General features: G+C 36.5%; 1 protein-coding gene across 1 annotated transcript in view; it reads right to left on the minus strand.

Annotated features, from left to right (window-relative positions):
• The window catches only part of Smp_145000 (hypothetical protein), a gene marked incomplete at both ends in the record, with an annotated part of 22,210 nt that extends 16,183 nt beyond the window's left edge, over positions 1-6,027 (minus strand). The window contains 6 exons of the mRNA XM_018797219.1: positions 3,838-4,234; positions 5,277-5,363; positions 5,405-5,470; positions 5,507-5,601; positions 5,640-5,893; positions 5,955-6,027. Of these exons, the coding sequence (XP_018652283.1) occupies positions 3,838-4,234; positions 5,277-5,363; positions 5,405-5,470; positions 5,507-5,601; positions 5,640-5,893; positions 5,955-6,027 (972 nt within the window). The remainder of the gene's footprint in view (positions 1-3,837; positions 4,235-5,276; positions 5,364-5,404; positions 5,471-5,506; positions 5,602-5,639; positions 5,894-5,954) is intronic.
• Positions 6,028-11,167: the final 5,140 nt, after the last annotated feature.

An 11,167-nucleotide genomic window follows, 5' to 3' on the forward strand; every position in this document is an offset into this window, starting at 1 on the left:
GGTTCTCGGAATCAGCAAAACCAATTGGACCCGAGCTGGACAACTAATGTCAGGTATAGGAGAGATACTGCTGTACTCGGATCATGAAGAGTAGAATGCTCCACACACGCGGAAAGTTGCTCTGATGCTGTCCAAAGAAGCACGTAAAGCACTCATAGGATAGGAATCTTATGGATCCAGGATCATCAGAGCATCCTTTAAAGCAAAGAGAGAGGGAATCACAATGAATATTATCTAATGTTATGCACCCACTAATGATAGCAGTGACGACGATAAAGATCAGTTATATGATAGTCTTCAATCGATCATAGTGAAGTACTCATGGAAAGACCTGACAATGCTGATGGAAGACTTAAACCCCAAAGTCGGAATGGGAAGCGCCAGGTATGAAGATATCATGGGGCGACATGGAATGACTGGGAGAACGAAACAAGAATGGTGATAGATTCGCAAATTTATGTGCATTCAACAATTTGGTAATAGGCGGCACAATACTCCCACACAAACGCAACCACAAAGCTACATGGGTCTCACAGGACTACACTACGGATAACCAGATAGATCATATGTGCATCAGTAAAATATTCACTAAGTCAGTGGAAGATGTGAGAACAAGGAGAGGGGCTGACATAGCTTCAGATCGACACCAGCTCTTGGTTGCCAGGATGAAACTAAAGCTAAAGAAGCGTTGAACAACTAGACAAACAGTATTACAAAGGTTGAATACAGACTTTCTACGAGATACTATTAAACTCAACCAATTCAAAACACCTCTCAACAACAAGTTCCAAGCCTTATAGGATCTACTGAAAGAAGAAACTACGATAGAGGGGGAAGAACAAGCGCCAAAGGACTGGAAAGAAAGATACCTCATCAGGATACCAAAGAAAGGAGATTTAAGCAAATGTGTAAACTACAGAGGCATCATATTACTGTCAGTAGCAGGAAAGGTTTTCAATAGTGTTGCTGAACCGGATGAACGGCTCAGTAGGCGCCCAAATTCGAAATCAACAGGATGGATTCCGTAAGGATCGGTCGTGCTCAAACTAAACCGCGACTGTGAAGATAGTCACGATAAACTTTTTTTAATTATAAATAAATAATATATTTGTAATATCCCAATGAGTAGAAAAATTAGCTTTTCTGACGTTTCGTAACTCAGTGTAAGCCACTTCTTTAGAGTATAAAAAAAGAGTCAGGCTCACGAGATGGGCGATAGCAAGTCCTCTCAAAGACATACCAGCAGAAAAAGTCGCATCGGTATTTCTTGATCGTTGATTATCGAATTATGGAGTCCCATCAATTGTTACTACAGACCGTGGTTCCCAATTTCCATTTATCCTATTTCAGGAATCTATCAGACTTCTGGGAGTGAATCACATAAAAACAACAGCTTACCATCCACTAGGGAATGGTCTAGTTGAGAGATTTCACCGCCAACTGAAATGTAGACTGATGGCACAAGCTTATACATCGAAGTGGAGAGGCGCACTACCACTTGTACTCCTGGGAATTCGTTCAACTATCAAAGAAAATATTGGTTGCACATCAGCCGAACTAGTTTATGGTACAACTGTAATATTACCAGGACAACCAGTCGACCCAGACACAACAATGTCAACTGATCCAACTCGTTTTGCGAGCCGCCTATCCCAAACAATACACTAAGTTAAAGCAATTCCTCCGCGTGAGCATAACAGTCGCATACGGCTAGACAAACGCCCGCAAACGCGTAAATTCGTCTTCGTTTAATTCGATACCGTTGAAGCAACCGTAAAAAGAAGCTTATCAGGTAATTAAACGAAAAACAGAAATAGAAATAAGGAAATTATCTCTATAGATAGAATTAAACCTGCTTTCTACAAAGACCATCAAGACAAAGAAAACATTACTACAGATAAACAACCTCCACCACTAATTACTACGAGATCGGAGGAAGATGAAAAACAAAGCAGTAATCCTACACATTTAACACGCTCATGCAGAACTGTAAAGAAGTCTAAGCGTCACATTTATTTTTCCGAATAACAAATCAAAACAAACAATCATTGATATATATATATATATATTACACTACTAAATTCATTCGGTTTTCTAATAAAAACTACTATTTTTCCATACAACGTGTGTACAATTAGTTATATTTCTCTACGTTTACTCGTTTTATTACTTTTTTTTGAAATTGCCACAATAATAAACGAGTGAATTCTCCATAGCTAAATAGAAATAGAAACAAACAGTCCAATTTATTTTGTGAGCTTATCAATAGTTATCATTATTGGCATCATCATTATTGACCGTATTTCCATTTTTTTTGTTCGGCTCGACTACATTCATGTAACTCTGTACATTAGTGTGCATGTCACATTCTGTAGTTTATATACATCTATCGATACAAAAATTTTTTTCCTGTAAAATGTCATCGCATATCCATTTTTTACGTTCCCTTCGTTGTTATTTTTCCATGCATGAGTTATATTCTTCTTGCAATTTTGTTACATACTAGTGTTACCTCCGAACACTCTGGGGGGAGCTATTTGGGGAGTCACAACAAACTTATTTTTTAATTAGTTTTTGTTACTATTTGCATTCCTTTTGTTAATTCTCATAATTTGTACATTTACTACAAATGACTGTAAAAGTCTTTTAAAATTGCATGACCTTGAATACTTCCTCTTTTGTTTTGAATGCCTCAGAGCATGACACACTGATAAACGCTCATAAATACACTGTTACACACACATCTCTTGTTCTCAGTTGCCTGTTGTTATGATAACTGAACTCTAAAACATTTATTATCTACATCTATAGACCAAAGCCATATTCCCATTATATACTCCATCTAGATATACCACTGCAATTATAACAATCTTCACTGAAATTATTAATCACCTATAATTGTGAATTATTATACCAAATGCAATTCGGACACGCCAAGGCCCGACAATTCAAGTAACGTTTCGTAACTTTTCCTTGTGTTTATAAATTATATTTAATATATTATTACATTAATTTTTGGACGTAATAACTTTATTATCATTTTTGAGTTAATATAATTTTTGGTCCACTACATGACACTACGGATCATTGTTGAACAATCGACTGAATGGAACAGCCCTCGTCGCTAAATAAAGTTGGATGAGACACTGTTGAACATTGGACAACTGTTTCATTCTTGTTCTGAATTTTTTATCTCCACTTAGGATAGTATTCAGGAGCTTCAAGTTTTTCAACAAATGCATTAATCTCTATAACATTAGCTTCACGTTCTATGATGTAGTTCCAACCCCAGTCGTCCTGCGATACCGACAGACTATCCCTCAACATCATTGATAGTAATTGTTGTCTTACCATTGACATAGCTAAACTAAACCAGTCATAACTTCACATTGGAACGACGGGACCTCTCACAATCTAGTATTTTGTAAGCGCATAACTAGTTTTCGGTTGGAAATGAAAATCACTGGATTTTGATCGAATGTTTTATGTATCATAATTCTGTGGAGACCTAGAGCTTCTAGGCACAATATTAACGAAGATTATGGCTGCACATTGCTTAGGAATCTTGTATCAGATCACAACAGACATCGATAACGCCCTAACTTTCCAGGTGATGAACGACCATGATAATACCATCTTTAGAGCGTTTTGCAGTGTAAACTGTTAATCTACATTTTGTATCGAAAGATAGTCTGCAGAATGTCTTTCTTTTTAATCTCATACTGATATTCAACTGTTCAAGATATATTTTCCAAAAACTAAACTAACCGATAATATTTATTATATTTTCAAAACATAAAATCTAACTGTAAAGAAGTAATCAACTTATACACTAACTTGAAGATTTATTGTAGCCCACAGTTTCCAAAATACATCACGCCAATTCCCTGATTCCATAAACCATTGAATTAAAAGTTCTGTACATGAAAAATGTGTTAGTTTTTCAATAACTGGCATTGGTGTTTGCCCATTAGTATTTGAAGTGACTAATGAACGACAATGTAAATTCGAAAATGTCATTGATGATTTAGGTTTATGTGAATATTTCGAATATTCATTATCTTCAATACATTGATGAGATGATTCATCTGTTGATATTAATTCGCTTTCACTTGATCCCATAGGGTCATGAACAGGTATCATATTGCCACTTTGACTAATTATAAAACGATTTGGAAGACAAGGTATGATAATTGAAATGTTCCTCGTCAGTAATTTACCACATTTTTGACATCTTTAAAGATATTTTGATTGTATTAAAATAAATTGATGCAAAATGAATTAATAGAATTATCTATGTTAGTTAATCATAATAGATAAGCATTTTACTTGTATATGGATTTTCAATGTTAAGACTTCCATCTCTTGTGATCCAGAAAACCTGTAAGTTTCTAGATACATATACACGAACGCAAGTTTACATAATGTCTTGTTAGAAATTATATCCAATGAGTATGTAAAAATGTTGAAAAAAAGAGAATCAGATGAGGTGACTGGGAAAACACGCCAAGAAAATACTAAATAGACAATAATTTGGCCATCATAAGACACTAAGACCTAAAACACTAGTGGATCTTTATTAAAGTGTATTACTTACAATCAAAAAAACAATACATAAAATTTTCTAGAGATATTAAGGCAACGATTCTATACAGCAAAAATGTTCTGGAAGGTTTACCAGTGCATTTTTCTAACTTATTAAATAAATCTGTACTTTGTCAGGGAGTGAAATTGTCATATGAGGAGTAGTTGAAGAACAGAATACTTTACTTTCTTCTAGTGGGTAAACCACAAATGCAGTTTTAGAAGTGATCACAACGACATTAGTAAGATTTTGAAATATTTGTGAAGTTTTATTCCAAAACCATATGTAAATAAAATATTGGCGTTTTTCTTACTTATTATCCCCCTACTACACAAATCTAGGTATACATAAATAAAATGCAAATAATTCTTCTGACTTTAATAGTGAAGCAAATAACCAAAACGTATGGAGCGATAAAGTTCCCTAATTCCGAATGACGATACATACTCATTATGGGAAAAGCTGATAAATGTTGATTTAGCAGTTCTAGGGAGATGTAGACCTGTTTTAGGACCCTAGTAAGGATAAAAATAAGCTACCTAAAATACCTTGCATCCTGAAAGCTCCCACAGAACTGCTAACATTTATATTTACCCTGAAATTATACCACTGTTAGTTACTTTACCTATGCCGCCTAATTACCACTATATAAATCAAGAAAAATAATATACGTGGGCCACAGTTAACTTACCGAAATAGATACGCTGCATTGTTAGGACAGTATGAAGAAGTACACTGAGGATCAAACAAATGTTCAATTTTCTTGAGAAAGATTTTGCTGAAATGATATTTTTCGCCCCAAGTTGAGAATAGAACTACCTTTTTATTTTGTCCTTTTTATCCTTGATCTTATCCAGTTCCTCCAAGTTCAACCCGAGGGAGATGCTAGAATACATTTTAAATAATTACTACTTCTACTACCGTTCAACTAAGCTATCGCCTAAACAATCTAAAGAGAAAGGGCTTGCTATTATAGCTCCAGCATGCTTGCAAAAATATTCTAAACATTCGGAGGTCTTTTCGTTATCTGTCTAAAAATTTATGTTCAACCTACCAAATGTTCCATTTTAAGAAAGTTTGATGAAACTAATAATGCAAGGACATTCGAAGTTGTCAAAATGCATTCTTTATACGCATCAGGATCAATATGTTTCCTAGCATAAAGTAATAGCCACTCGAATATTTTCAGGTCACAGTGAACAAGTATTTCAACTTCGCTGATAAACTGACCATCCTTAATTAAAAAGTCTTTGAAGTACGGCATCTCAATCATAAGAACGTCCAGCTCACATCTGAAATCTTGTTCAACTATACAGTTTCATTTTACGACAAAGAAGTTCAGATTTCATATTGTAAAATGAGAGGTTACCTCCTTTAGCCTCATCACAAACTTTGACTGTTACTATTATTGGCTCCTTAATAATGCCATTAACCGGGCACATTGGTATTTAATGGATGGAACTAGATTTCTGATGTGCTTATCTGTTGTGGCAGTCCGCGCCTAGTCAGAATATACTTTCTTTACAGGGAGAGCATGCAGAGGAGCATGAGGGGGCTGGAACGGAAAAGAACGAAAGAAAATTTAAAACTCGATCCAGCAAACGTGCACAATGCACTTGCGATAGAAAACACTCAGAAACAACACAAACTTCGGATTGGGACAATCTTGGAATAGAAAGTAGGAGCAAATAGTTTAACTTTTTGTATTCGTTAGGATATAAATACATCGCGGGATTGTTTGGTGGTCACCAATAACAACGAGAGGCCAATCAATATTCAACCTAATACCTTAAATAGATGTGTTAACTAGAAAATTATCTTATACCGACTTTTTAGTCCTACTGTATAGTTTGAAGCTTTTACCAGGCTCCAATAATAATAGGTCACTCACTCGTTTGCACTATTCCTAATAATAATCCAAGAATTGGTATTTCTCCATTTAAATTAAAAGCAATCATCTTACGTCAGTATGATTGCTGGACCAAACAGCTGTTATATTACAAGGCAAGGGAATAGCCCACTGAAGTGTGGTTACGGTACAATGAGAACGCAGATAAGAGACGAGATGAGGAATAGTAAAGTTAATGAATAATAATAAATAGCCCTTAGTGCGCGCTTTTCGAACGGGAAGTTTAGTCCCAACGTGATTTGCATTTCTCAAACTTTTGCTGTGTTCTTACGCAACAGAAGTACTATTTCCGATCTAAAGAATCTATTCCGATCTATACGTTCGGTAGATTACTTTTTTGTTTGTTTCACTCAACTTAATAGTTAACTGTGGTTTTGCCTCAGCTCACTATCGGTGTTTTTTTATAGTCTTCACGTAAAGACTAGCTTTTAGCTTATCAGTAACCGTTTTTATTCGCTTTTGCCAGTTTTTTTGTGTTTTTTTAACGGTCCTAAGTTTACTGCTTGTATTTTTAAGACAGTCTAAATCAATAGCCATGAGAAATTCATGCAAAAGACCTGGTTGCCGTTTCGCTGTTACATCTGGCATGCAATATGACAACTGCAAAGGTTGGTTCCACGAAGCGTGTACAGATCTAACAACAACAGCCTATAGCAGACTCAGAAAGTTTGATCGTAGGTGGGTATGTGTTACGTGCAACACTGATACCGTAGTTATGCAGGGTACCATCATTACTTTACTGACAGGTCTGAGAGACAAGTTGTCTAAAACTTTGGCAAATGACAGTAACACGACGGGGAACAAAACTGGAACGCACAGGGCAAATAAGAAAAGGGATATCAACAGGTCGGCTATCGATGGTGCAGGTAAAAGCACGAGTGATGATGTGCTGAAACTCAGCACCATCTTATCATCGACGGTGATCGACTCACTCAGTAAACTTGGGTCCCCCAGGGGAGAATCCTTGAATGAAACAGTGGTTCCCCAAAACCCTGTGGGTGGTTGGACACACGTCAACAGGAGTAAAAAGGATCAAGCGTCACCGCCGCACAGTCTACCCCCAAGACTGTCCGCTCGGTCATCACTGAGCCCATGAATCGAAAACGCGCCTCGACATCCAAACAACAAGGTACCAAACCTAGACGCCCTGGAAAACCTGTGAAATCAATTACGGTTCGTGACGACTATGTCATAATCATGAACCTTATTGACAACCCCGACCTTCCTCTCAGTATGCAGGACAAAATGATAGGATGCTCTGAGGATAATTGGACAAGAGGCTTGAACTCCCTATAATAGAGCCTTTGACGGGCACACGGCTTACTCTGGCGAAGGACTCTAACCACCTAAACCACCCGAGGCTGCTTCGTGTTACACTTAAGAATGCTTCAGACGTAGAGGACGTCCTGCTAGCGAGTCACTTACTGAAATCCGATGGGAACGTAAGGATACCGCCTGACATACCGTATTCTGAACGAAATCTCATCCGGAACATCCCTGAGGAATATCGCGAGGCGTTTTTCCGTGGAAGAAATATCATTGTGCAAGGTGTACTGGAAAATATGGACCCAATTCAAGCAAACTCCGATATTCCGGAATGGAAATTCATTAAGCATTCCTTAAAACTCAAAAACATTCTGACCCAACAGGTGATGCGACTAGCCAAGAGAGACGGAGACTCTAGACCCCGGCTATTGAAGATAACTTTCCCCTCCTCCCATATGGCGGCTGCAACTCTGGAAGCATTCCGTGCCAAATTTTCGGTTGACAACTGGCATCCATATGCATCCGGATAGGCCAAACGACAGCAGGATCAAGCACAAAAGCAAGCTAGAACTGAGTCCCACAGGTCTCAATACTAGGACCTCTACTCTTCTTGATTTACACAAGCGATCTTCCTCAACAAGTTTCACCTGACTTATTTCTTTTTGCTGATGATGTGAAACTTTGGAGAGATACGTTGCCATAAGGATATACTAGTACTTCAGGAGGATCTGATTCGACTTCAAAGTTAGGCAGACGACAACGGACTTACCTTCAACGCTTCAAAGTGCAAAGTAGTCCATCTGCGACATGTTGCAGACTATAGTTACAACTTAGGTAACTCCTCTCTAGAATTTCCTCAAGTCTGTTTTCCTCTATTATCGTTAATATACCTAGGTTCTTGCCTGGAGGTATTGGTGATCCACTGCTACTGGACACGGAAGCCCGTTAAGCGAAAGCTTCTTCTGTTCCGTTCACAACCGTTTGAATCTATCTTTGTTTACAATGCTTGTGAATTAAGACTATATCGAGGCAATAGACACAGTATGCATAAATGCCAATTAGAGACTGACCAGTTGCAGTCCTAAACATCAATGGGAAGATTCAAACAAACAATGCTACGTGGATTTAAACCCAAGGCCACTGGAACTTTAACAGGTACAGTTTATCTCGACTGCTTTTACCCGTTCTTTTCTGGTAATAAACCTCAATGTTCATTTGAAATTTCATCGGCGTTTGCAGTTTTGTTCGTACTGAACAACACGATTTCTTTATATTTGTATTATGTGTAGACCAAGTTGCAAAACAACTTGCAGGTACCTATGTAAACAGAGTACCCAAACTGGTGCGAAATAGGGATTTGTGTAGACCCATGGAAAAATCAAAAGAGTAGTATAGCTTTTCTCCATTGTTTCCTCTTCCGCTCTATTTTTCTTCAATCCTATGCATATATCTCATTGAATAAGAAAATTGTGAGTCACTGTACATATACTAACATTCGTGCATTAATTGGAGCCCCACTTCATGGCTTCCCATGATGCTATTAGTAAAACCAAACGTGCACTACCTATTCTACAAGAGAAGCTACTTTAGTCAATTAAGGTGTTTCAAAGGGTATACACATATATTACTTTATTAATAGCAGCCAGAAATGTATCTTATATATATATATTTAACGAGAAGAGTGGGTGCACTGTCTTTCAAGATCAATCGTCTGAGTTCTGTATTTTTCTCAAACGGATAAAGTAGAAATAACCAAGGTTTACAGTGCTTTTCCAGAACATTCCGTACGCAATATGTACTAAGTTTATCCATGAGAAATAAGTTAACTGCTTAGCATTTAATGAAGTCTGATCCTATCACTTAGGTAAATGCAAGTAGTATAGACTGTTTATATTAGTTGTTTAGTTACCATATCTATGAATTGAAGCTCCCCTTGGAAATATAAAGTAACCTATGGGTTTCTCTAATTCGTCTTTTAAGTTTATATATGCGATTGCAAAGCTGTTATTTTGTTGCGAACTAAGTTTGGTTTCCAACTTCAATTTCTTTTGTTGATTCAACAAAATACAATCTAATAACCTTTAGAGACAAGGTATTGATCACTGCGCTTAATGAACTGGTAAAAACGAAAATTAGTAAATGATGGTTTACTGCTAGTTAAAAGCATTGTATATATAGTCTCTAACTCTGGTTTTAAAAAACAATTCACCATAAACTACATTATCGACTCTATGCTCCCCAATGTTTTTCTCATTAATTTTAATGTTCCAAAATCATAAATAAATGTCACAAGTTTACAAAAACATCCGCAAGGTGTTGATTTTCCAGTGTATTATAAAAATTCAACAACTGTTATTCAATTTCTAGAGGAAATTCAATGTGAAACTTATCCGCTTCTATTTGTGTCTAACTATCACCACTAGGTCCTCCTAACTTTAATAACGATAAAATATGAAAAAGCACTTTAGTATTTACAGTCTACATTCAATTTTTATAAGTTGTGATCTCACCCTGCATTTTTTTCAGTAATTGGTTTTGTAGAACTTCATACATCATCCAGTTATTAGGCATTATCTGTAAATCCTCGTTTTTTATATCAATAAATCAGAATCAATTGTAGATTCCTTGGAAAATAAGATATTTATTAACTTTTTGGCATTAGACAAAGCATGGTAGGTTACTACTCAATCTTATTTAACAGTGTGACTCGAACCTCGTAATCCTCAATAAGAATAATATGCATTTGGACAGAATAGATGACGAGTAGGGGGATATATGGTTGTGGCTTATTGTTGTTGTTCTTTCATAAAGCTTCTTGGTCATCAGCTTCTTTGCCTTCAAAAGGAAGGTAAAGTGAAAGCTCCCAAAGTACAAATGAAATGGGTTTCCTCTATTATATTTCGGAACCTCATCAGAAAGCCTATATTCATTAATGTGAGGAGAGAATACTTACTATTTAACAAACTTGGGAATAGATAAGAGTATTGATGAAGTTAATATTCGTGTACTTAAGTAGTATTCCATCCGACTGAATTCTGATCACATCAATTCCAGCTGATGTATTAATGTAGTCTTTTTCTCTTGAAATTCATTACACGGAAGCATCGCTTGGCATTTGTTTGAGTTATCCGAAAACGGAAAACTGTCCCTTTTCTGCGGTAAATAATTATGTATTTTATTTAGTATCGGAAACGAATTTTTAGTCTCGGGATTAGTGGTTTAATATAGCAATCCTTCATGCAGTTTTACACGATCTAAATATTTGAAAGTTTTGTCTGATGTGAGAACCATCCGTAATTCGTAATCCGAATGTCCTTTTGCCATACATAGATAACCAGTTTCTGGTTATTAACAGTAACTTCCTTTCTTACCTAGTATCGATTACATACCCCCCAACTTCTGTACAA

This window comes from Schistosoma mansoni, chromosome 4 (assembly GCF_000237925.1).
Source record: "Schistosoma mansoni strain Puerto Rico chromosome 4, complete genome".
NCBI classification, from domain to species: Eukaryota; Metazoa; Platyhelminthes; class Trematoda; order Strigeidida; family Schistosomatidae; genus Schistosoma; species Schistosoma mansoni.